The sequence below is a fragment of the Pomacea canaliculata genome, linkage group LG11 (genome assembly GCF_003073045.1).
Source record: "Pomacea canaliculata isolate SZHN2017 linkage group LG11, ASM307304v1, whole genome shotgun sequence".
NCBI classification, from domain to species: domain Eukaryota; kingdom Metazoa; phylum Mollusca; class Gastropoda; order Architaenioglossa; family Ampullariidae; genus Pomacea; species Pomacea canaliculata.
Window position 1 is genome coordinate 20,458,437 of NC_037600.1, and position 26,931 is coordinate 20,485,367.

The 26,931-nt window shown below is 40.6% G+C and overlaps 2 protein-coding genes across 8 annotated transcripts; both read left to right on the forward strand.

Annotated features, from left to right (window-relative positions):
- Positions 1-3,401: 3,401 nt before the first annotated feature.
- On the forward strand, positions 3,402-7,325 carry LOC112575993. Its single transcript, XM_025258179.1, has 3 exons — positions 3,402-3,734; positions 4,636-5,345; positions 5,571-7,325. Exons 1-3 carry the CDS (start codon positions 3,469-3,471, stop codon positions 6,023-6,025), a joined length of 1,431 nt encoding a protein of 476 aa, XP_025113964.1. The 5' UTR covers positions 3,402-3,468; the 3' UTR covers positions 6,026-7,325.
- An 889-nt stretch (positions 7,326-8,214) lies between these two features.
- On the forward strand, positions 8,215-26,632 carry LOC112575472. 7 transcript variants are annotated; one of them, XM_025257364.1, is made up of 11 exons: positions 8,450-8,607; positions 10,919-11,005; positions 11,879-11,984; positions 12,335-12,498; positions 12,781-13,785; positions 14,192-14,397; positions 15,248-15,730; positions 15,977-16,332; positions 16,554-17,961; positions 18,251-18,350; positions 19,318-19,336. In XM_025257364.1, the coding sequence occupies exons 1-9, from the start codon at positions 8,545-8,547 to the stop codon at positions 16,955-16,957; spliced, it is 2,874 nt and encodes a 957-aa protein (XP_025113149.1). In that variant the 5' UTR covers positions 8,450-8,544; the 3' UTR covers positions 16,958-17,961; positions 18,251-18,350; positions 19,318-19,336. The 7 variants fall into 7 exon arrangements, with proteins under 7 accessions (XP_025113154.1, XP_025113153.1, XP_025113155.1 ...); XM_025257369.1 differs by lacking the exon at positions 8,450-8,607 and adding an exon at positions 8,215-8,342 and having other exon boundaries at positions 10,870-11,005; positions 16,554-18,350; positions 19,318-19,366; XM_025257368.1 differs by lacking the exon at positions 8,450-8,607 and adding an exon at positions 8,352-8,443 and having other exon boundaries at positions 10,870-11,005; positions 16,554-18,350; positions 19,318-19,366.
- The last annotated feature ends 299 nt before the right edge of the window (positions 26,633-26,931 follow it).

Below are 26,931 nucleotides of genomic sequence, written 5' to 3' on the forward strand. Positions count from 1 at the left end.
AACAAATTAATTTGTTAGGTGAGGAATTAGACAATACCATTAGGAAGAAACTGAAAGAGACTGTTCTACAACTGGACAAGGCGAAGGCCATGTTGTCTCACCTGGTGTCCGACATCGCTCCCGGTCTGCGCATCACTAAGACCATCGCTTTCCCCAACCTCACGGCTCGTCAGGTGCAACAGGCCATCTCCAGCGATTCACAGTTGATTCAGGTAAAGATTGTCAGCACTAATTCATTAAGCATTTGATTATTTTTTTCCTCTAGCGTTCTCCAATTTAGCTTCCATTAACTTTTTATGCTAAACACAGGTACACATGGAAAATATCGAAAATTTAAATAAGAAAATATTAGGTTTAGTTTCAATCGTAGAGTAGACAATTTTTACAAAGTGTGCACCATAAAAAGGTTATTTTCGTCTTGCCTTGATGATTACCAAATGTCTTTTTTGCGGACGTACATGTCGTTGGGGAAGTCGGTTAATATAATCAAAGTTTCAGTTTCATGCATTCTTAGAAATTACTTCGCAAATTTAAAAACCAACTATTATGCAGTTATTATGCAGTAATCACAATACAACCCTTCATTTTTATTGTGATCATCCCAAACTATATTCAACATAGTCACTTATTTTAACCACAAGAGAGAACCTATTTACCATGAGACACTTCCCAATTTGACAGCATGCATTTAGCTATTATTAAATTATTAGAATCCGGGCACATCTAATCTTAAAATATAACTGGGAACGAGGCATTTTAAAAATATTTACTTCTAAATCATCCCAAGTCTAGCAGTCTCAAAATTGGCATTTTCACGAGATCTCATATTACAATGCCTGAGTTTTAACAGGAAGAAAAGAGATATTTGTACTGGTTTCTTGAAAGTGAAGCAGCGACGTGTCGACAGGTAGCTATAGTTAACCCTAAACCTGATATTAGCGAGACGGATCGACTTGAACCAAGTAAGAAGAAATGAATATATATATATATACCTACTTGACAAAAAGATTCTGGTGTATAATTGAGAAATATTGTCTACAAAGGAAAACACAGTATTTCAAACCGAAAACTCTGAGAAACTGGACGCCGGGTAGAAGTAAAGATGAAAAATATAGCTGGATTACGAGTTTTTCTAAGATCATATTAACCAATCGCAGAAAATCTTTTAAAATGAAATGCTTTCATGCCACTCGATAAAAGAGCTTCAGCTGACAACAGCCAAAACATGTTCTGTTACAGGACCTGTGTCAGTGTCTGGGAACAGCAGACCCCGCCGACATCCCAGGTCTGTGTCTGTGCAGTGATCAGTTGTCTGACCCCAAGACCCCGTGTGACGTCAGTAGTCACGTGCTGAGGGAACTCGGACACTGGTGGCAGCGACGTGTGGCTGGGGCTGGACCTGACAGTCACATGACACCTGGTGTATACAAAAAAATAATAGCAAGGTCAGTTATTCAGAAATACTAAGTGCGAACATATTCTTTGGGTCTCGTGTATTTGTGAAGCGAGATTGACACTGGACAGACATTTCTCCTTTTGTCGTATATTTGTTGTAAATTAACGTGCTGAACAAATTTGGTGTCTAATTCATCTCTGATTTATAAAATCATTCTATTCCCTAGTTAATATTTTGATTTTATTAAAAATTTCTTTACCTCTTTTTTTTACTCTTCTCATAAGTTAAATAAGACAACCTGCTCAGTAACCCTTCAACATTTACATTAAATGAACACAATATGGACTTAAAGAAAACAAAAATAAATTAGGTAAGCAAAGAATGCAACTGAACAACAATCAATATTGGAGATCTCTCTCGCTCATTCTGTCGAATAGAAGAATCATTCTTTCGTTTGACAGTCTTTCCATCGCTCACTTTGCATGTGCGAAACTAGTTTAAATGGAGACTTTCGAAGAAAAAGATTAACGTAAAATAATATATGATCTCATAATTTTTATATAAAAATAAAATAATTATACTGTTCAGCCCTCTTTAAATTTTACTATGCAGTGTGTCTCAATGTATTTTTAAAATGTCTGAGTTAAAAATTAAAAAAAAAAGTAAGAGCGCAGAAGAGAGTTTCCTTACGATAAAGACCGGTGCTTCATTTCATTTTTGTCGTCAGGAGCTGCTGTATTAAGATTTTTTTTTTCAAAACTGTTACCGTATAATGAGCTCAAAACCGTATTGCTAAAGAGCCAAAGTATTATAAAATTAATCTTGTGTGCAAATCAAGCAAGGACAATTTGCACTGAAAGTAATCATGGCGATAATTGTGAATAAGAGTTCAGGTGTGTTTAGTACGGTAGCTCAGTCTAATTGACGACAAGTACGACGATAGCATTATGACAAGAGGTTTAGGAAAATCAAACGACAGCGTTGTCTGCGTGGTGACAATTTTTGAGTTTTTTTACTTGTGAATTTATCTTTTGTAAATGGATTATATTTACATGAAATTCAGTTTTATATGTAGTGACACGAATGCAACAGTTTTTCTTTACGATCGGGTTAAGTTCATTTTCAGATAATAATTTCAAAAATATGAATACACAATCATACTTAATTTTAAAAATATAAGTCTTCAAAAATCGGCATTCTCACCTTGCATTAAAATAGTAGAAGAAGATTACCTTCATTTACTGGAGAGTTCCATTGTGTAAGTAACGGCAAGTCTGGCAAATCTGTGATTGTCTTCGAGTCAAAAAAGAATCAAAAAAGAAGAAACATCTCTCAGGTTGTCGTGTTCAAGAAACGATTTTCTTTTTTTTTTTTTTTGCTCAGAAAATGAAACGGATGATTTTGAAATACAGCTCTACAGATCTGAACGTTAGTTAGATGCTTCGGCGGAGATTAAAAAAAAATTAGAAGTCCCAAACAGAATTCCCTCGACATACTTGGTAAGCAAATCTTCTCCAGATCAAAATTTCGAATGTGTGTTTGTCTAAGATAACTGCTTGGATTGCCCCTCCATGAGCAAGTGACATTGTAAAATCGGGGGTGACTGCCCTTTTCTGTCGCTTTGAGGCAGAAGGAAAAAACTTGTCCAGTGTCTGTAGCTTCTGCCTTTTTCGTATACCTCTTCGGTTATACGACATCACATTATCATTGAACATGTTTAGGCTCCTATCGCCCATCTCACTACTATAGCTCTTAATCTTCCATTCCAACAGATTATTTATAATAAATAATTCAACTGCCACATTTTAATTTGTTCCATTAACTACTTATAAAAATCAAATTACTGTGTTTCTACCAGGTTCTGCGGTCCGGTGACAACAGTGAGTGTGCCATGCACATGTCCTCCACGTGTGAGTGTCAAGACCCTGGGTCAGGCCGTGTGGTGGACAGGAGAGTGCTATACTGCTGTAATCACACTCTTCCCGGAGCAAGTTCACCTGCTACACACGGCGCCTCCCACACTCTTTGTCACCGGACCGCCCGGTACAGGTAAAACTGTGGTGCTGCTGCTGATGGCCATACAGTGGCTGCGGTGTGGTCACCACGTCTACGTTGTCAGTACGTGGTGGGGAAGCCGTGCTGTGTGCAAAATGCTATACCACATACTGCAGACTGTAAACACACAGCACCCAGCAGTGGCATCAAGTGGGCAAATTCACCTCCTGGAGTTTGATTTTCCAAAAGACAAAGACATGGAGAAGGCTGTCAACGACTTGTCACAGGCAGCGAACGGAGGGCCGTTATACATAATCGCTGACGAAGCGGGGCCTGAGAATACGTAAGTTGTACAGTGAACCTTGTGAGGATAGACTAGCACGTGGAGGGTGGCCTTGAAGTAAACAGTTTATAATTTACAGAGGATTCGGCATCTTGTTTATTTATTACACATCTTAAGATAATTTTTATTTTGCTGCATCTGGTGTAAAGACTTAATGTTGGCAAACTCTTAGTCTTCAGAAATGGCGTCCAAGCCACAAGATGCGCCCCTACAAAAACTGGCTTTAATTTAGTGGGGTCTTTAATCCTCTGAGGAACAAGGGGTTATTTGTCCAGTAGTTTTGAACCACCCACATATTCCATTGAATGAACTTAGAGTGGCGAAGTTTGTACATCAATTAGTACACACTGAGTTGTTATAAATTAGTCTCGTTTTTTATGTTGCATTAGTTTCGTTGTCAGAGTGATCCGAATTTTCAATTTCAACACCATCCGGAAAACAGACACTATGTCAACAGGACAAGTCGTCGCTAGTCTTGTTAGTAGATGTAACTAATTTAATATACTAATGCAATGTACCCAAATTTTTTTAAGCAGATTTCCTTGCTGGTTTTCGACAAAATGTTTGATTTTCTAAATTGGAACGGATTTGTCCGACACTTTTTCTTTAAGTTCTAAGAACCAGCATTTTCATCTAAAGATTTTTGGAATCGATACGTAAATTCACTTATCAAGAATCCAGAGGTCATGGAACTATATCTTTATTAAGATGTGTAACAAAAGAAGCCATGACAAATTTATAAAGAGAGTAAAAAGACCACATAGGTACTGCATAAACAACCACATACATCTTTTCATTTCTCTTTCTCTCTCTTTTATATATATACCTCCATCATCACCCCAAGCAAATGAGAATAGTTCAACATGTGTCTTACTGCTCTAAATCTTCATGTCTTTGATAGGTCTGTTTGCCCTGTAGACTCATCAGATGAGGAACAGAGCGAAGAGGACAAGGCAAATGATTTCGGAATTTTCTGTGGCAAGCTGTTGGCACAAGTTCCTCGACTCCATCTGTGGGCAGCAAGTTGTTTCCATGGACTCGCTCCTGTCGGCTGGCAAGTGGAATATTTAACCAGACCCCTCCGCTCTCCACCGACCGTCGTCAGGGAACTCCAGAAAACGTGGAAACAGAACAACAGAAATCAGAAGAAACGGAATCAAACGACTTACAACCAAAAAGCTCAGAACTACGAGTTGAGCAGTCAGGTGACCGATGACCAGAAGGTAGATAACCAGAGGAAAGAAGACCACGTGGCCGATGATCAGGAGATTGACAGCCAAGACACATACAATCAGGCGACTGACAACCAGAAGACAGACAGACAGGAAACAGATTCTCAGAAGACTAACAGACAGGAGACCAACAACCAGAAGACCCAGAACCAAGAGACTGTCAATGAAAAGAAGAGAAGCCAAAAGGCTAGCAACCAACAACCAGTCTGTTTTGTCCACCCGTACAGTGAGCGCGGTTTTCCTGACCACACAGACGGCCCGCCAGTCAGACGACTGTATCACGGGGGTCAGGGTCACTCAGGTAACAACGCAGGTAGCTGTGCCACGTGCGGTCACGAGGTGGCCAGCTTCCTACACAGTCTCCATGCTGGTGTTGCAGGTAGGTGTGCTATAATACAGGCTAGCATATTAAACATACGCCATAGGTACAGCAGATATATTCTTATTCCTGAAAGTTATCAAAACTCATTCGAAAATGAACGAAATGAATTAAAAACAGTTGGATTAAGAATACAGTTCGTTAGTAATGTGTACCCAGTTTACATTTACTTAACAGTTTGATGCCATCAGTCTGTCATAATGAACGCACTTTGAATATTTACAGGTGTTGCGTCCACAACCATCATCACCACAAGCAGTGGTACACTGAAATCCTGTATGCAGTGGAGAGACATGCTGGTTTTGTATTACTGGAGAAACTTCACAGAAGATTCGGGTATAGTGACGGGGCTAAGAGAAAAGGGCATTCCAGTGCGGTTGATGAAGGATGAAGACACCAATGACGTGGCCACTGCCCACAGTGATGTCGTGTGGGTGGCGGATGGAGAGCGGGTTCGTGGTCTGGAGAGAAAAGTCGTCGTGTGTGTGGACCCTCGTGTTGAAACTGTTCGACTTCACCATATGTCGCGGTGTACATCACAGCTTGTTATTGTCCTTGTCGACGATGAGCCGTCGGTTTCTAACATCTCCTACCTTGCTAGAGACGCTGCATTTCTACAATTAAACACGACTGACCTCACAAAAACTGGTCTTGAGGCAAATTCTTTCTTTGATCTATAATCCTTTGTTTAATGGTCCGCAGCTTGCTCTGAGCGATTCTTTGTATTTTCTGAAGCAGGAACGTTTATAAGACCAGGTCGGAGCCCTGGCAGTGTTTTCTTCCTTCACCTTCTGAACCTCGGCTGGTCCAGCGAGCTAAGCAACATCAGAACGGGTGACGAGGTGGAAGTAACATTAAACAGCAAGTTACAAGCAGCCCCTGCACCTTGTTAGCCCTGTCCAGGGTGGCGGGTCCTCAGTTATTTATTTGCCGCCCACCTGTTCGCTGAAAAGTGTTCCGCTTCTTGAAACATTTTCTTGTTAATTAGTCGCTCATATTCTGAGTGAAGGGGATACACCTCTTCCACTTGGCCTCTTCCAGATTCGTCGAGGCCGGACCACCCTGCACGGGGAAAACGTTGATGTTTCTGCCGATGGGTGCAGCAAGGCTGCGATGTGGCCACGACGTCTACTCTCTGAGCATTACAGACGACTAGGTCAGAACATCACGTGGTCAGGCTCACCTTCTCTCACAGGAGATAAAAGTAGAGAAGCCATTGGACGACTTGTAATGGGGGACGAGGGGAGGTTAGTTGCACCTCATCCCTGATGTGGGGCGTGAGAAAGAGCTGGGGAAGAGTTGAAAGTTGAAAGAGTATCTTATGAGAATAAGAAACAAAAAAAAAACAATCATGTTTTAACTAGGTCATAATATACTGATGATTCACCATCCTGTGATGACAGATGATGACATTGAGGACGTATCATGCCCCGCAGTGACGTGGTGTGGGTGGCGCATGGAGTTTGAGTAGACCATGATGTTAGAACTGATTGACTTACTTGATACAGCTAGTCATTTTCTATTGACAATTCGGAGATGCTGCATTTATACAGTCAAATATCATTGATCTCAGTATGGTTTTATACATCTGAAATATATGCTATGCAGTGATCTCACGTTGCACAATGGATTTAAGCTGACTTGGTGTTTTTCTTATCGTCGTTAACTGTTATTTTAAATTTTACGAGTAGGACCATGTCTGTTACAGTTCTATGCCATCACATCGTTATGCCGTTTATAGTTTATACAATTTTGTCTAGCAACACGAGGTTTTGTAGAGCAAGTTCACTTGTCAATGTACTTTCTAATAAAACATTAAAATTTAATAAATTTTTTTGTATACGTAAGGGACTGCATGTTTTAAAAACGAAAGAGTGACGATGGATGGTATAAAGCGCACTCAGTTTGTGATGAATGTTTGCAACTTAGGTTTGATACCTGATTTAGTTTTGAATTTATGATGCTTCAAATACTGTTATTGAAAATACTTGTCACATTCCACACAAAAATTCAGTTTTGAATTTCATCAATATGCAGTCATCTCAGACATTATCAGCATGTTTACTTGTATTTCTGTTTATTTCTCTCTGTATTTTATGTGTGTGGTGTGTGTGTGTGTTCCATTTCGGTGCTTTTCCGTGTGTGTGTGCGTGCTTGCGGTTTCTGCAACATCAGAAAGCAGAAACATTTGGAATCACACAGTTAACTATCTTGAGCGAGATATTGTTTCCTTTCAAAGCACCAAAAACTTTTATTTATTTGACAACAATTTAAAGGACTAGTAGGGTTTTAATTTTTAATTTAGTATGTCAGCACACTACACTGTTTCACCAAATCATTTTCCGTTCTTGATATATTCACATTCAAATATCACCAAACACAATCACAATCGTAGTCATATCCTACTCATGAAATATGCTCCCAGCTCTCCTGCTCCTGAGGCTTTCATACATAAACGCATCCATGTACTATCCTGTTGTCTGTGTTGTTGACCTTTATCTGAGTATTGTGGTGCTTGAGAACGGAAGAATGATATTAACTGAGATTTCAGAAATATCTTACATTAGAAAAACATTTTCAAACTCACTAGTCCTTTAAGGTTCAGCTAGTTGCATGGTCTGCCCCACATTAACAGTATTGAGCACAACGAGCGTGTGTGTGCGAGTCGCAAAACCTTTTTGGACGAGAGCCAACATTCACCCGACATTCGGCATTGATCTTCTGTTTTTAATGTCAGTACTCAGAGTTGTCATGCGAGTAAATGTGCAGCTACATTCGTGTACACATTGGAGGCTTTTCCTTTCGCTAGTGCACAATGCTGTAGGTTTTGATGGTGGAATAAAACTGATCCTCTCTCTCTCTCACACACAAACATACACAAGCACAGTCACGTAGGACCCAGTGCTTCAAAGGGATTTGATACCTTAATGATTTACTAGCCGCTTCAGGTACACATAAGGCTTAGACTACCGGATGACTAGACCAAGCACACCACAGGTAGGTTTAAAAATAGAGACATTTGAAAGCATTCCACCTGCTTGAGACATTCACGTCCACCCTGTCTAACCAAAGCTTTGTGAAAATGGGTTATTCAGTTGGTGAGTTACAAATGCTTGGTGTCGTGTGTGTGAGACATTACCGCTGACAGACCTAGATGAGTGGGTTACCTTTGTGTTCCGCTTGAGTTCAGTTTCCTGTAATGGCTGCCACTATAGACAAGCATGTCTTTTATTCTTACGTCTTTCTGTACTGGGCAAAGAAGGTGAGTGCTGTTTTAAACCCGGCCAGGCAGATGAAAAATGTACACCTAACTTAATTCTGAGGTGGTTTGTTGTAATAGTGCCTGCTTTTTTTTTGTAATAATGCATGTTCCAAGACCCAGTATTTAATCTCATTGTTGAATTTTACAAAGTGAGAGCAGGTAATGCAGGTTACACCCAAGACTACTAATGTGTCTGATGTAGCAGAGACTTACTGGAAGCTCTTCTGACTGTTATAAGTGGGCTTAGTATTTTTATTTCTTTCTGTTGCAGTTTTATTCATATTCTTGGGTAAATGACTTCTTTTCCTTTTTTCTGGAGATAAAATAATGTATACTCTGATTTCAAGACGAAACCCAGGACTACTGACTGTACAGGTGAATGGCGCTTAGCTGTTGCACCACCTGACTGCCCCAGTGGTGTCCGTTAGAGCAGAACCTGAAGTATAAGTGGAGGGGCTGTGGGTGTGGTGGGGTGAGGAGGTACTCGCGACCTAAGCATGATCCCCAGCAACAATGATCTCTTATGCTCTCTACCTGTATAGCCTGTTTAATAAAGTGTAACCTTATTTCTTATCCTTACGCAGGGGGGAAGTAGTTCGGCAAGGACGACGCCGCAGCTTATTTTAGTTCTGTACAAACTACAAAGGCCATAAACGAAAAATAAAGCCAGTTGTCTGTTCTTCAAGTTCTTACTCATTTCTCATCTATAGTAAAAGTTTGCTGAAGTTCGTCTGTTGTTTACTCCAAATGGCTTGGAGCCTCCAAAGTAGACAGTTATAACGATCTAGAACAGGGGTCTCAAACACGCGGCCCGCGGGCCGAATGCGGCCCGCGAAACATTTTTGTGCGGCCCTCGGCCACGTCCGCGGTGTATATGTATGTTGTGCTTGGTGATTAATTCCCGCAGTGAAAATTACCCCCGTTATTAGTGACAGAGACAACGTCAACTTATTTTAATAAACTAAACTGCCTGTGCATGTAATAAACTACACTAAATGTATTTAATAATTATAAAAACTTTATTTTAGCATTTAACTGCAGTGACAGTAGTGTTCGTAAAATTTAATGAAAAAACATTTTCTTTTCGTGGTGCGGCCCGCTGACTGGCTGTTACTTTCCACTGCGGCCCACATGCTAATATGAGTTTGAGACCCCTGATCTAGAAGCAAGTTCTCACTGCGATAAAGCTCTGAATATTCATGTACCATCTCTGACTGTCGTCTCGAACTGTGACTATCATATATCAAGCAGAGCTTTCCAATGGAAAACAGTGTTCTTTTTATCCAAACAAAGTATCCCGTTCAAAGAAATATTAATTTCCCGAGAATACTATTGATAAACAAAAACATTATTGGAAACGAGGTCTCTCACGAAGAACCAACACTTTGTGATCAGATGGTAATAATGTACTAAAGTATTACAAATATTTATATGTAGGTATCATCACAACAATTATAGTTTACGACGAACAATGAACAAGTAAGGAGCTATCTTTTTTATTTTTGCATTACTGCATTAAAATTTTTTTTCAGAATTTTGTTGTGTTCGCGTAGCATGCAAGCACACGCATTTCTGTGCACGTTGACCCGGATAAGTATAAATAGAAGCATCGTAAAATCTTTATGGAGAGAGGAAGGGGTGTAGGAGGTTATGTATCGCCGAAAATGTAGATTTCGTTTCAAGGTTAAAAAAAAAAATAATAAAAAAAACAAACAACCCACAACACTTCCCAAGAACCACCTTTGTGTCTGCTATAATTATATTATTGTATAAAGTTTATTAAAGATGGAGTTTAAATTCTTTTAGATGGTCAGGTGACGCAAAAGTGAAATTCTTGTGAGTAATGAAAGTGAGTGTACTGTCGGTAGTGAGTTCAGATCCCGTCTTGAGTAGTCCGTTTTTATTGTTGTTGTTGTAACCCAATATGGTATTTGTTTACAAGGCCTGCTGCTGTGTAGTGAAATTATAATAGTTGCTGACGGCGTACAGCACAAATTTCTTTCCATTATTATAAATAGTCCTCTGGTATTTCAAGCAAAAGTCTATCAAAGTTAGTTCCTTCTGAACAAACATCGAAAAGTTACATATATTTACTTGCATATTTCTTAATTTAATTGTGCTTTTAGAGTTTTTATACATTATAAAATATGTTAAGACATTGTAATAGCCAAATTATAAAATTAATCAATCAGAAATGATAAATGGCAAATTATAAATGTTACCTATAATAGGAGAATTTCTAGGAAATTTTCTATTTGTCAGTGAGCAGCGTTCATTGGAAGCTGAAGCTAGTTTTCTCTTCTGATAAAAGACTCCGGCAGTAAATACTGACAGACTTGGTCCTTGTCCGTGGAGCCTGCACTCAGCCATGTCGAATGATCCTCCACTTTCGCAACAGGTGAGACGAAAACACAAACATCTAGCAGAAACTGTTATTAATATTACTTTTTGAAATCATCGTGACAAATCAACATGGCCACTGTCAAATGGTACACGGACGTTTCGCCGCCAGACGTTTCGGAGCCGGACGTTTTGCCGACCGGACGTTTCGCCGACCGGACGTTTCGGAGTCGGACATTTTGCCCACCGGCGTTTCGCCGCCGGACGTTTCGGCGCGGGGCACTTCATTTCGGCATTTCACGCGGGACCTTTAGCCGAAGTCAAGTGTGTGACGCCCCTTAGCTCACAGTTCTCTCGCCATTGTATCAATGTATCAGTGAACTCTCTCTCACTATCCCTCCTCATATGAACCGTTAGCTCACACATTTCTCTCGCCATTGTATCAATGTTTTTTCTCAAAGCTGTTGCTCATAATCTGTGACAATCAAAGTGAACTGTCTGTGAAGTCTGTGTAAAATTAGTTTGAAATAAAGAATTATTGTGTAATCTAGTAGTTACTTTCATTCTTTGAGAAGTAAGTAAGCTCTCTCTCTCTCTCTCCCTCTCTCTCTCTCTCTGACATAATGCGGCGAAACGCCGGTCGGCAAAACGTCCGACTCCGAAACGTCCAGCGGCGAAACGTCCGCACACGCTGTCAAATACTGTCAAACATCAAAAAAACAACGATAAATACATATTTTGTCACTGGAACTAACTTTCTGCATTGCGAATAATTAGAAAATGAACGAAAGTTGCACCAAGAATGGATGGAAACTTGTTTTTCGCAAAAAAATCTGTCATACTTTCCCGCAATCTGTATTTTTCTAATTATCTGTAGATTGAAGAAAACAGTTTATAGTATATTTGTCAAAAACTTACTGTCAAACTCAAGGACGAGCGAAAGAAAAGGTCAGGTAGAAGTGGACCAGTCTCTGGTGGAGGCCGAGTCGTGAAGTACTTACACGTGGTGACTGACAAACAGGCTTCCTTTCTCTCAGGTATGTGTAAGTAATATTTGAATTAAAGAGGTACACAGATCTGTAAAACTAAAAAAAATGTTTGCTTCATGCATTAATCATCCAATTTACGTTTTTCTTGTTCTCACTTTTCGTATTGTTGATGTTTATAAAGTGATCATGGCATCTCACTCATCCTTTTCTTCAAAGTCAGCAGCTCGTTCTTCCCGTGCGAAGAACAAATGCTAGACACACAAATACAGGTATAGACATATAATAATACACATTTAGTCATAGAATAGTTAATTTACTTTTTGCAAAAATAACACACGTGTTATTATAAAAAATTATAAAATATTATATTACATAAAAGCTGTTTTCATTCTGCTTAGGTAATACATGTCTACTCCCAGAGGTGAATACGAAATCAGGCGCAAAAGTACAGCTTCACAAGGACCAATCACCTGTACCAGGTACTGCGGTTGTCGCCATTCACGGTGTTTTATCTCAGATCGAGGCGGCAGTCAGGATCATCAATGAGATGTGTAGAGTTGAGGTCAGTATAATAGCAAGCAGCAATGATTACAAGTAACTAACAGCGTTAATCAGGGGTTTGACGAGAAAGAGCGTCTAGGACTAAAACAATGACTGAAGCTACAGCTGAGTAACAGTATGTTTAAAGAACATTGACTATCTTTTGATTTTTCACTGTAACAGGTTTACGCAGTGTTCAGTTATTTGCCTGATTTTTTCTCCATACTTCCTAAAAGAAGCAAGCCAAGGACATTTAATAGTTAAACATTTAACAGATATAGTATTAATAAGATCTTTGACACAGGAAAGCATGTTGGAACAAGCTCATGCCTTCTGGCTCCAGTGGGTTGAGGCCTCATTCCCTGATCTCGACTCACGCGCCTACTTCCTGCCTCCTGTCTACTTCAACCGCGTGCCCATGACTAGACAGTCAGCTGCTGGTCAGGATGTTCTGGTCCTTCAGTCAGCACCTGGACAAGCCGGTCAGTCAGACCAGTCGGCACCTGAACAGGCCGGTCAGTCAGACCAGTCGGCACCTGGACAGGCCGGTCAGTCAGAGCAGTCGGCACCTGAACAGGCCGGTCAGTCAGAGCAGTCGGCACCTGAACAGGCCGGTCAGTCAGACCAGTCGGCACCTGGACAGGCCGGTCAGTCAGACCAGTCGGCACCTGAACAGGCCGGTCAGTCAGACCAGTCGGCACCTGAACAGGCCGGTCAGTCAGACCAGTCGGCACCTGGACAGGCCGGTCAGCTTAGCAAACCTGCGATGATTGCATCTGCCTCTGAAACGTCTATTCCCCAGATTGCTCCTGTTAACGACAGTGATGTCAGAGATGATTTAGCCTCTCAGCGGGTTTTCTGCTGTCTGCAGAAAATGTATGAAAACAAAAGAGAAGTTTTGTTTGGAATGAGTCATTTTAGGTTCGGACAGTACCTAAGTGAATCCTGCTATTCTGCTGCGTGTTCCAAACTACCTCTACCGAGGAACTTGCCCAACTCTTCTTCAAAAGACAGACAGGGAGACTTTGATATACTTATTATTCATCGAATGTACGGTTTTGTAGTCTTTGAAGTGAAATCGTTTGGCGGAAGACTCAAAGAAAGTAATATCTTAGGTTCGGATTTAGATTATAACATTAGAAAGAAACTGAGAAGCGCCATGTCACAGCTGGACAAGGCGGAGGCCATGTTGTCTCACCTGGTGTCCGACATCGCTCCCGGTCTGCGCATCACTAAGACCATCGCTTTCCCCAACCTCACGACTCGACAGATACAAGATGCTGTATCTGAAGACACGCAACTGGCTCAGGTAAGTATCCTGGCCACTACATCAGTGAGATGTATGGTTATTTCTACACTCATTCATGCAACGATTTAATCCTTTGACCCAAGAAAAATATTTCATATTTTAAATGGTACGTTTAGGTTTAAACAGAATTTAATTTAATATATACATTTAATTTAGTGTGTTTATATACAGTGGAATATTGCCTTTTAAGTTCCATTTTCATTCTGGAAAAGACAGAAAAGCAGTGTTTAAAGAAGCCAAACATTATAATACTTCAAGTCTTAGGATAATTAACTGGTAGAAATCACTGTCACAGCCAATTGCACACTGAAATTTTAAAATAGTTTAAAAATGTTAGAATGAACAATTGTCAGTTTAGTGTACAAATGTTTGAGCCATTTAGGTAAGTGGTTATTTTTTCTTTCAGAACCTGTGTCGGTGTCTGGGAACATCAGACCCCAGTGCCATCGCTGGTCTGTGTCTGTGCTCTGACCAGTTGTCTGACCCCATGACCCCATGTGACGTCAGTAGTCACGTGCTGAAGGAACTCGGACACTGGTGGCATCGACGTGTGGCTGGTGCTGGACCCGACAGTCACATGACATCTGGGGTGTACAAGACACTGGTAGCTAGGTTGGTTTACTTACCTCCACAATATTTTCAAAGATATAACATTAGAATATTATATCTGGATATTATTAAAAGCACCACCCACTTCATGTAAAATGATGATGGTTCTGTTCACTTTATTTGAAAGGGAAAATATGATTATTTGAGTATTTCTCATTTCTAAATGACATCATGTCTCTTAGCTCTCAATCAGTTCTCAAATGTTTCGAGTAATTAAAAGTAATCGACACAGCAAAAGATAAAAACATTATTCGAGCGGTCTTCGTTTGGAGTTTATTATATTGGATTTTATTATATGATCGTCTACATCAGGCATGTCAAACTCAAGGTCCAACGAGGGCCACATGGGTCACATTTGTGCTATCATGAGGGCCGCACACGTGTACGGTGTCCTTAGTGCGGGCCGCAAGAGGCGGGGGAGGAATTAAGTTTTAGGCCGAGCCAGTAAATAAGGCTACATCACAGCAAGGCAGAAAACAGATAAACAGATCTGTAAACAGATGTGACATGCAGAGAAAGAACAGCCTGGCCGAGACGAGAGCTGAATCCAGGACAGCCAACCTTCACTGTATTGGTGACAGGCGCTAATGGTTGCGCCACCGGATTACCCTTTGGGCCGCAGATGTGCTTGCAAAAGGCCCTATGCGGCCCGCGGGCCGCTTGTTTAACATGCCTGGTCCACATTATTATTTTTTTTACTTAACATTTTTTCATTACTTTTGTATACAAAATATGTTTAATCCCAAAATCTTTGAATAAAGATAAAAAGACTTCATTGTTTCTTGAATACCTCAAGAGTTTGTTATTATCCATTAACTCATAAATTACTGTTTTATTAATTTGACTGCGTTAGATTCTGTGGTCCGGCCACAACAGTGAGTGTGCCCTGCACATGTCCTCCACGTGTGAGTGTCAAGACCCTGGGTCAGGCCGTGTGGTGGACAGGAGAGTGCTATACTGCTGTAATCACACTCTTCCCGGAGCAAGTTCACCTGCTCAACAAAGCAGATCCTAGGGTGTTTGTTTCTGGTCCACCCGGTACAGGTAAAACTGTGGTGCTGCAGCTGATGGCCATAGAGTGGCTACGGTGTGGTCACAGCGTCTACATTGTGAGTGCTTGGTGGTGGAGTAGTGCAGCAAGTATCATGCTGCATCACCTGTTACAGAAAACAGTTGAAGAGCAGCAAAAATTAGGACAATCACCTGGTCAACTTCACCTCCTGCAATACGATTTTAGACAGGAGAAAAACGTCAAGAGGGCCGTCAACGACTTGTCACAGGCGGCGATGGGAGGGTCGTTGTACGTCATCGCTGATGAAGCAGAGTCTGATTTATGGTATGTTGTAACGCATATGATGTGGTAACAGAAATAATATAGATGGTGATCAGTTGTTAAGCGTGTTAGTCTTATGGACTGTCTGTTCCGATTATCTGGTAACAGAGAGTCAATAGTAAAGATTGTAATTATGTTGATGTCATTTATCTGTACTATGCTGTATTTCATCTTATTTTGACATACACATGTACACAAGTGCAGTAGATAGTGTCATTTCTGCATTTGTAACACTCATGTCTGTTGCAGGCCCCACTTCCAAACTTTCTGTAACAACTTGCTGAAACAAGTTCCTCGTCTCCATCTTTGGGCGGCAAGTTGTTACCAGGGAAACCCACCGACTGGCTGGCAAGAGGAATATTTAACCAGACCTCTTCGCTTTCCTTTGACCGTCGTCAGGGAAGTCGAGGAGGACGTGTATATCAAAGAGAGTCGTAGTGTTCAGTCGTACATTGAGCGAGGTGTACCCGACCACACAGACGGCCCGCCAGTCACACGACTGTATCACCGAGGTCAGGGTCACTCAGGTGACTGGCCAGGTGAATGTGTCGCCTGCGGTCATGAGGTGGCCAGCTTCCTACACAGTCTCCGCTCGGGTATTTTGAGTAAGTTTTACTGTGTAATATCAATAAGTTATCTATCGGCATGCATCATACGTTTCACCCAAGGAGATTCAATACACATTTCGGAATATTTTATTTCATTGTTGCAAATAACGTATTTATAAAGATGGATTGTAAGGCAGATATGATTGTGATGCTTAGGCCCATAATGTTGTAATGTTATCCATCTGTTTGTCTTATGATCACAATTTTATTGCTTACAGAGACTTTTGAAACGGCCACCTCCACCAGCAGTAGTACATCATCCCCCTGTTTGCAATGGAGAGACGTGCTGGTGTTGTACAGGAATGGTGTTAGTTCCAACTCAGGTATCATTCAGGGTCTGGAGGAAACGGGTATTCCAGTCAAGGAAATGAAGGATGATGACATTCAGGATGAGGACATCGAGGACGTGGCCACGGCCCGCAGTGACGTGGTGTGGGTGGCGGATGGACATCGTGTTCGTGGTCTGGAGAAAAAAGTGGTCGTGTGTCTGCAGCCAAACGAATATGATATCAGACTTCACTCCATGTCACGGTGTACGTCACAACTTGTAGTTGTGTGTCCTGATGACAAGCAGTCTAAATGTGACAGCCAGTTCCTCTACGACATGTGTTACCCAATGTAGTCTTGTATCTATTTCTTTATGTCCTCTGCTAAAATATTTTCTTATAAATTTTAATGACTTTAATGTGTTTATCGTGTACACTTTTTGACTGGTGCTCCCATGTGTAGTTTTGTAAGAGAGATAGAGAGAGAGAAAGAGAAAAGAGAAAGATTTCAGAGAGAGAGAGAGAGAGAGATGAAGTAAAAGTAATCAAGCATGTGCGTATGGAAATGCATAAGCATCACTTTTCAAAATAGAGAATTTGTATGGGTATTATTGATAGGAACAAACAAAATACACATACAAAAGAAATGAGAAGAGACAGGAAAGAGTATTTTCATCTGCGAAACAGACAATAACGAATTAGTTACACTAATCATCATGTATATCAAAAATCTATTCTGACCTAACCAAAAAATAGAATAGAAGCAAAAGCATGAACAGTGAACATTTGACTGAAACTTTTTTATCATCTCTTCAAGATATCAGTTATTAGTAAGACATATATGGCACAGTAAAAAAAAAACAATAATAAGTTTATTTGTCTAACTTTTTCCCCAACCTTAAAGGCGGGGTCACAGCGCTAGGCCTGACTGTCCACAGTTCATGGCGATGGAAGAAGTGCAGGAATGTGTGAGAACAGCCTCGTAGTTGTAGTTACTTGGTTAATACAACTTCTTTCTGTACACAAGACAACTAGTGATGTATGTTTTCAAACGTGGGTTCATACTTATCTCCCCGAGCGATAACAAGTAGTGAACCATTTAGGAAAATATCTAAATTTAAGACTACAACTCTACAAATGATCGCATTTTAATCTGTGAAAGAATATCCCAGTTCCGAAACTTACTAACGATCTTTTTTGTTTTCAAATTCATTTTTAAGAAATAGTACCAAGTGTCTTCCTTTTTCGGCCTAAGCTGCAGGTACACAAACACCTAGGTTTTCAGGTTTTGTTTTTTGTTTTGGTCATAAATCACTCATGACTCGAACGTCAGTCTTCTCATTTCTGTTCATGGAAAGAGGTACATCTAAGCCCATTGAAAGAGAAGCATAATGATTTTCATATCACATATACTCTTAAAAATAAATAGATTTTGCTGTCAAATGTATATTATTCAAAGCAAATCAGTAACAATCAAAAGATTGGAAATGTATAAGATGTCATCATGACATGCTTTCGCCAGTATAATTTTTTTATCATTGAGTTATATCCGAATTTCTTTATTATATCTTTGGCATTTTATTGGAAGACAGGTAATATAGTTTCAATGAATCATACCAAACTTTTTTGTTTTGGGTTGGCGGTTACAGTTTCACATTTTCGTATTTCGATATTGTTGACTCCGCATGCATAACATCGGGGAGTCTCTCATGACTAGATCGGGTTTCGTCTTCGACGACAGGCAGAAAGGTCGGTTGATTACTTTTCATGCAGAGTTTTGTGCTTGGAGGAAAATATTAAGAATTAAAAGTGTTCGAAACTCTTATTTTAAGTTATGGTCACATGCATTACATTTTCGTCTAGTCTTTCATCTCGTGTCCCTGTGGTCCACTCACTATCGCATAATCATATCATGTCCTTGAAGAGAAACACCCAGATATAACTAACACAACATGGTGAATATTGTTATTTAAACAAATAAATGAGCAGTGTAGATGTAAACCTATAAGCATGCCCGCGCTCGTGCACGAACTCACACAAACACACATACACGCACACAAATATACCAGTAATATATAAAAAAATGTGGATTGCAATGCATGGAAGCAAATTGGTCCCCCAGTCACACTCGGTTAAAATATTTGCAAATTTCGTAGACGACAAACAAAGAGGACTAAGCACATGATAGTTAATTTCCGAAATTTTGTTGATATTGTGACACCTGTTTTTTTTTCTTGGTAAATTATATACAACCTGGATTGAAGAAAGCTGAATTTATTAATTTATTAATTTGCATCACTCATTGAAGGCTGAGCCCAGTACGATACACACCTCAATCTCAGATACTGAATCAGCTTTCTCTTTTTTGTCATTTTGGTACTTACTGAAAAAATGGTAAGCTGTAACAGCAAAGCAAGGGGAGAGAATGAAAGCAAGTGCAAGCAACTCGTATCAAAAAATTAATAATAATAATAATACTGTCTGATAAAGAGCCGTTATTCGTTTCATATTTTGCCTCAAAATGCTTGTAGAATACTGTCTTGTAAACAATTGCTGCATTGTCGTGATCAGGAGGGATAGGAACAGAGGCTGCAGTCTTAAATTGTACCAACAGTTCTGGAGACATACAACTGAAGAATGATACATTGTGAAATGTAGATAATTAACTCAAAGAAATGTAGCTAGTGTTTGGCAGGTTACTTTATTTACTGAACAGTACTCAGAGGACCAGAGATCGGTGTACTGGCCTAGAAATATCACTGGTGGCAGAAGCATCATCCGAGAGATTTTGTCATGTCCACTGTCAACCATGTCTGGTCATCCACCGTCTGCTTCAAACCAAGTGAGACAATTAAATGATTAAGAAAATTTCACACAGTGTTGAATTGCATTTCACCTTCACATTTTAAACAGTTTTTGTAAAAAAATAAAAAGCATAATCAGACGAAATTACAAGTTTATGTTCAAACACGCATTATTATATTTAATTCACTGTCAGAGACTAGGCATCGAAGCGGCAGTCTATGCAAATTAGTTATAATACAGTGATAACCTTCATATATATGTAATATGTATATAATATGTAATAACATTCGCTTTGGAGTATGTCTTCAGCAGCTTTAGCTACACAATGTAGGTTTGTTTTACTCCTTTCTGCTAAGTTACTACACATCATCAGATGGTCAAATCCTTGTAAAGTTTGCCATATGCTGCCATGTCATTTGCTGTCGAATGTAACTGGCACTGAATAACTGTCATAATAGTCCATCAGACGACGAGACAAGCCTGAGGCCGGTGATGACAAAGAGGATAATGGGGGAAAATTTCCATTCCGCCGTGGTGGTAGTAGTGGTGGTGGTGGTGGTCGCTATCAACGTTATCTACACGCTATAACCGACAAACAGGCGGCTTTTCTTTTCGATCCAGGTGGGTTTTATTAGAATGACATAAGGCAATTTATGTGCTATAAATCACATGAAAAAAATAGTGCTCAGTTATAAAAAAAAACAACTATGAATTTAAGAAAAAGTCCGCTAAAATAAGATATGAAGAAACTTTAATTGTTCTTTATTCTTCCAGAGGAAACTTCTCCATGCACAGTTCCTTAGTTGATTGTTTAATCAAGAATAAAGATTTTAGCTAAGATAATCATTAACAATCTTAATGCAATTAATGTTATTTTTCCATGTTTTTCACGTGACTATTTTATAACGGTTAGGAAATAAGAGTTCGCTGGAAAATCTCAAGAAGAGGTCAGGGGCAGATATACAGTTAGAGACTAACTTATCACCTGTACCAGGGATGAGGACTGTTGCCATCAACGGTACCCAACACCAGATCCAGGCTACAGTCAAGATAATCAATGAGAAGACAGGAGTTCCGGTTTGTGATATTTTGACAAACATCTATCTCAAGTAAATAGCATAAAACAACAAAAACTAAAGTAATTTCAGTAAAAAGAAAATATTTAAAATAATAAAAAACAAGAGAGACAGGATACGACTCAAAAAGAACAGGTAAACCCGAAATAACTTTGATTTATATAATACACCAATTGCAGCATAATAATAAATTCGTTCTTTTTTGGAGATGCTTCAGTGAGGTAGCTGCTTCTGTTCACAATTTCTTGCTTTAACCCTTAGCACCGAGCAAAAAACAATGAAATGATACTAGAATACCTTCGCATGTAACGCAGGTTTCGAATATAAATGATAAAAACGGATGCATTTGATGTAGGGCACCCTCTGCACTCAAGCCCAAAAATTCTGGCTCCAGTGGGTTGAGGCCTCGTTCCCTGATCTCGACTCACGCGCCTACTTCCTGCCTCCTGTCTACTTCAACCGCGTGCCGATGACTAGACAGTCGGTTGTTGGTCAGGATGTTCTGGTCCTACAATCAACATCTGATAAAATTCAAGACAGTGACATTAGAGATGATGCAGCGATGCAGCGGGTTCTCATTTGTCTTCAAAAAATGTCAGAAAAAAGTGAAGAAGTTATGGTTGGACTGAGTCAGCTTCATTTCGGACAGTACCTGGGTGAACCTTGTTTCGCTGCTGCGGCTGCCCACCTACATCAGTGCAAGAACATCCATAAACCAGACTCAGCAAAGAGACAGGGGAAATTCGATCTGCTTCTTATTCATCAAAAATATGGATTTGTTGTCTGCAGTGTAAGTTCTTTTGGTGATAAAGCCAAAAAGCTCAACAAGTCAGAACAGGATTTTGATAATAACATGAAAAAGAAGCTGGAAGTGGCCATCTCACAGCTGGACAAGGCGGAGGCCATGTTGTCTCACCTGGTGTCCGACATCGCTCCCGGTCTGCGCATCACTAAGACCATCTCTTTCCCCAACCTCACGACTAGTCAGGTACAACAGGTCATCTCTGATGACCTCCAGCTGACTAGGGTAAGCATTGTAACCAAGAAAACTGCTGTTGTCCAAGAAAGACTTTTTTTAAAAAAAAGGAGCAGCCAACTTAATGACACAGCATATTTTTTGCAGCATTACAGAATGAATATATATAATTATGTAACGCACTTTGTCAGTTTAGAAGTTGTCTGCTCCTTGGGAGATTTATAGGATTTTTACTATTTGTAATAATTTGGAGTGTCGTAATGTATACAAATGCGATCTGTTCTCTCTAGTTAATTATTACATAAACAAGGAGTAGAACTCCCTTTATTCTCAGTCACTCGTCCTTTGACTTGTACCGATGGTAATCTTGTTCGCTGAGGCTGGTAGTAGGGGATAGAAAAACAGCTGGATATATGCAGCGGTTTGCTACTTGAGACTTTTTGAGCGGTGGTCAGCAGGTCCTGCATGGAATGACCAGTCCCCACCTTCACGTATGCAAACTGGTTTTTCTTCCTCTGTCCATCTCATCTCTGAGTGGGCCGACTGTCCAATGTATCGTGGAGGACTACACCGACCCAGAAAAGCTACTTCTGAGTCGGGCTTGAGTTACATGTACGAGGTTTGTATAATCCCTTCTGACAGTTGGCCGTAACTGTCTGCAATGTTTGCTCTGTATCGGTAAGCTGAGTCCTTGTTTCGTATCCCTACTGTAGGAGGAAGTTGCACAGTCTGTGCTTGGTAGGTAACCTAATGGTATTGCTATCTAGGATAGCCATTGCTACTGTAGTGATCGATAAGGATCTCATCCATGATGCAAGTACAGGAGCATCGTTTGAGGACACTTCTGTTGCCTGTAGTCAATGATGGATGAGGTGTCTGAAGTGCCAGCTTGCCGTTCTTGCAAGGATGCAGGGTGTTCGCTAATGTGTCTGGGTTCTGTGGAATCTCCAGGAGTCCTTGTCAGCTTCTGACTCTACCCAAACTACTGGTGCCAGTGAAGGGACGAATGAACGACTAAGATTAATAAAGAAATAAATCTTCTGACAGTGAAGTTCAGAACATATTGCTCGTGCACAGGACCTGTGTCGGTGTCTGCGAACATCAGATCCTGTGGACATCCCTGGATTTTGTCTCTGCTCTGGTCAGTTGTCTGACCCCAAGACCCCGTGTGACGTCAGTAGTCACGTGCTGAGGGAACTCGGACACTGGTGGCAGCGAGTCGTGGCTGGGGCTGGACCTGACAGTCACATGACACCTGAGATTTATAAGAACTTGGTAGCCAGGTGAGTATTGACGCAATTTCCAACCACAAATCAGAGATACTTGATTTAGAGATATATAGAAAATAATGTCGTCAGTGAAATAAATAGATTTAATATCTTACAATAAAATATTTGTATACCTGATTGGATGTTTCCATTTTTTGTCGACGTTACTCTCGAGGTCAGTCTATAAAACGTTTCTGTGTTTGTAATTTTTCTTTTTTACAAAGCTTCTTGAAATCAGCTTAGTCCAGCTTTGACTAAGCGTTTGAGACATTTTGACTATTTATAACCAGCATTTAAAGAAAATCATGGAAGGTGTTACATAAAACAATGCACGTGGGGAAGGATATGTCTTTGTCCTTTTAAGTATGTGAAAACAAAGCTAAAACTTTGTAGATCAGATTCCTACTTGACCAAACCTCTAGTGCTGAATATGGTCTGTTGACCAAGACAAGACTACACCAGCCACATCCACCTAATGCTTATCTCCCCTCCCACTATACCCAGCGACCGCGATGCCATCTTACAGGTGAAACATTTTGTCGCGTTCGGGTATGCGCCAGCGGGTGTGACTACTTTGTCTCGAGGCTTCTGTGTGGATGTCACAGTGGTATTTTCTAGATGTTTCTACTTTGTTCAGTGAATAGTGTTTAAGCACTACACTTCCTAAGTTAACACCCGCTCCACAAGTGAGGGAAATCAGTGACTACCACTACAAGCGAGTGTATTTTTGAAGTAGTAGTTGTCTTGGTGATAAAAGTTTTACGCACATTATAAACAAATAAATAACTATAAAATAAACAGACTATGTGTGTGTATGTGAGAAAGAAAGAAAACTAAGTGCCCACACATCAGAAAAGGACCTTTCAACCTCAGCATGAAAGGAAAAATACATCGTGTCTAGATCGTTGCTTATCTGTGACCAAAGTAACAGAGATGATAGGACAAACACTGGGTTAAAATATGCGTTAAGTGGGAAATCTGAGTCGTAGTACTATGAAACTAGAAAAAGGTAATGCAAAATAAAATGTTATAAATGAGTGAGTGCTTTTGTAAAATATAGAAGTCAAATGTTCTTACGCCGTCATGCTAGCGACAAATCAAGGTAAATATTTTACAATGCTCTAACAACAGATTATTTATAATAAATAATTCAACTGGCACATTTTAATTTGTTCCGTTAACTACTTATCAAAAATCAAATTACTGTGTTTCTACCAGGTTCTGCGGTCCGGCGACAACAGTGAGTGTGCCATGCACATGTCCTCCACGTGTGAGTGTCAAGACCCTGGGTCAGGCCGTGTGGTGGACAGGAGAGTGCTATACTGCTGTAATCACACTCTTCCCGGAGCAAGTTCACCTGCTACACACGGCGCCTCCCACACTCTTTGTCACCGGACCGCCCGGTACAGGTAAAACTGTGGTGCTGCTGCTGATGGCCATACAGTGGCTGTGGTGTGGTCACCACGTCTACGTTGTCAGTAGTTGGTGGTGGAGTCGTGCAGCAACCAGAATGTTGTTTCACCTGCTACAGCAAGCGGTAAAAAATCAGCAAAAAGCAGGACCGTCCACCGGTCAGCTTCACCTCCTTCAATACGATTTTAGACAGGAGAAACAGGTTGAGAAGGCCGTCAACGACTTGTCACAGGCGGCGATGGGAGGGTCGTTGTACGTCATCGATGACGAAGCGGGATCTCATGTGTGGTAAGTAGAATTCTGTTGCTAAAATGTACAGTAGTGACAGTAGCAAGTTCAGCTTATTTCTATCCTCTGTGTCACGTGGTTATCTAAAGTGGGAGATAAAGTTGCCCACAATTAAATTTTAGTCTGCAATCGTCATGGTGATATTTCACCGTGACACTGTGTATTCTTATACAGATGGGTGGGCAACACACCCTTAAGCTGCCAAGCATTACCAGATGGTTAGTGTTTATAACAAATGGACCGCAAGACAGAAAGTAACTCCACATATTAAATTTTTGTTAAGTGAAAGGCTGGGGCAGAGCCGGGAGCCCCTGTTAATGCGGGTTGCTTTTTAACTTTTCCCTACGTGTTCCACAGTCAGTTTTCCTTGTTAACCTGAAAATGGAGGAACATTGCAACACTGTAACACTAATGTCTACGACAGGTTGAATTGCAAAACTTTCTATAGCAAGTCTCGATCTTTGAGTGGCAGCCATGGACCCACTGGCTGCCAACTGGACATTTTAACCGGATCCGTGCACTCTACTCCGGACGTGCTTATTGGAACTTTATGCTCCACAAATTATATATCAAATGACACAGTGGTCTGATGTTTGCAATAAAGCTCTTACTGTGTCTTGATTCATTTGGTTAACGGTGCTCTCATGACTGTAACAGGTCAGACAACTTCCAGACTTTCTGTGACAAACTGCTGACACGAGTTCCTGGTCTCCATCTTTGGGCGGCAAGTTGTTTCCATGGACAGGCACCGGCCGGCTGGCAAGTGGAATATTTAACCAGACCCCTCCGCTCTCCACGGGCCGTCCTTAGTGAAGTCCAAAAGGGCACGACAATTACAAATCACGATGTCCACCCGTACAGTGAGCGAGGTGTACCCGACCACACAGACGGCCCGCCAGTCAAGCGACTGTATCACCGAGGTGAGGGTCACACAGGTGACAGGCCAGGTGACTGTGTCACGTGCGGTCGTGAGGTGGCCAGCTTCCTACACAGTCTCCGTGTTGGTGTTACAGGTAGGTGTGGGTATTGCATGCTAACCCTTAACCTTAATGTTTGTTCCTATTGAAGAGCAAAAGACACCAATCCGAATAATGAACAAATGACGGGAAAAAAGCAAAGTTGACGATCAGGAACTTTTATTAAATGGGTGCAAGATGACGATATGAATGGTTTGTTATCGTCTATTACCGAGTAGCCTCCCGCAACATTCAAATAAATGACTATGCAGTCCTTGTTAATGGACAATCAAATTATCTTTTATCGATGAATCAAAGACAAAGAGCAGAGACCATTACAAATGCTCAACACTTGAAAGCATGCTGAAGACTACCAGAAAGTGATACACACCAGCAACGACAACATTGAATGTTTTGAGTGTAGGTGTGAAAATCGTAAATTCCATTGTCAGGAGCTGGTAGTTGTTTCTAGACGATTCAATGGGCAATGAGCAGTGTGTGCAATAGAGAATTCCCTATGAGCGAGAGTTATATCACTAAAATTCCTGCAAATGTTGTTAAAAACAATGCACAACTATATCTACTGTAAAGATGTCATCGAGTTAGCCTCAGTTGACCAAGTGAGGTATAAAAAACATTGCTACACACTTGCACCGTTTGAAATTTTAATTTTGTCACGGAAACTAGCAGACGCTTAGAGAAATATTTTACCAGTAATGTGCCGTTGTTTACAGTCCATTATAATTCTGAGATGTCATAGTTTATAATTATTCATCTATTACTGAGACTGAAGACACTGATTGCTTACAGAGAACATCACTATTACGAGCCAAAGAGAAACATCCAGCCTGCAATGGAGAGACGTACTGGTGTTGTATAGGAATGGTGTCAGCGACAATTGCGGTGTGGTGACAGGACTGAGAGAGAAGGACATTCCGGTGCAGATGTTGATGGATGCGGACACTGATGCAAATGATATAGATGGAAATGACATTCAGGATGAGGACATCGAAGACGTGGCCACGGCCCGCAGTGACGTGGTGTGGGTGGCGGATGGACATCGTGTTCGTGGTCTGGAGAGAAAAATCATCGTGTGTCTAGACCCTGATATCAGATTTCACTCCATGTCCCGATGTGTATCGCAGCTTGTGATTGTTTACCCTGACGACCAGACGCCTCAATATGAACCCGACTTCCTCTCTGACTTCTGTTACCCGTTGTAATGCCGTGTACATTGTCGTTATTTTAGTCTTTCAAATTGACATATTATGATAAAAATTTATTTTCTAAGGACATCCCCAGGACAGTAAAAGCAAACTACGTGTTACTGTACTTTGACTTGACATTACATGATACCATATACGATAGTTGCATATGTCAAAGTACACCAATGTGCAGTTTGTGTATGCCTTTGGAGGAGAACGAAAGTTGATAAGAAATTCTTATAGTCGACGTAATGCATGGACATTGTAAACTCAGTAACTGCCAAGGAGCTATAGTTAGTTACCTATATTATATCCGATATTCCAAACATTTTTATGCAAATCA

Bases quoted from the DNA above. Each gene is read 5' to 3' on its own strand.
- LOC112575993 (XM_025258179.1), top strand. From the start codon at position 3,469: ATGGCCATACAGTGGCTGCGGTGTGGTCACCACGTCTACGTTGTCAGT. The intron at 3,735-4,635 runs GTAAGTTGTACA...TGTCTTTGATAG, and splicing joins GAAGCGGGGCCTGAGAATAC to GTCTGTTTGCCCTGTAGACT. The intron at 5,346-5,570 runs GTAGGTGTGCTA...GAATATTTACAG, and splicing joins TCTCCATGCTGGTGTTGCAG to GTGTTGCGTCCACAACCATC.
- LOC112575472 (XM_025257363.1), top strand. From the start codon at position 8,545: ATGGCTGCCACTATAGACAAGCATGTCTTTTATTCTTACGTCTTTCTG. The intron at 13,786-14,191 runs GTAAGTATCCTG...TTTTTCTTTCAG, and splicing joins AAGACACGCAACTGGCTCAG to AACCTGTGTCGGTGTCTGGG. The intron at 14,398-15,247 runs GTTGGTTTACTT...TGACTGCGTTAG, and splicing joins TACAAGACACTGGTAGCTAG to ATTCTGTGGTCCGGCCACAA.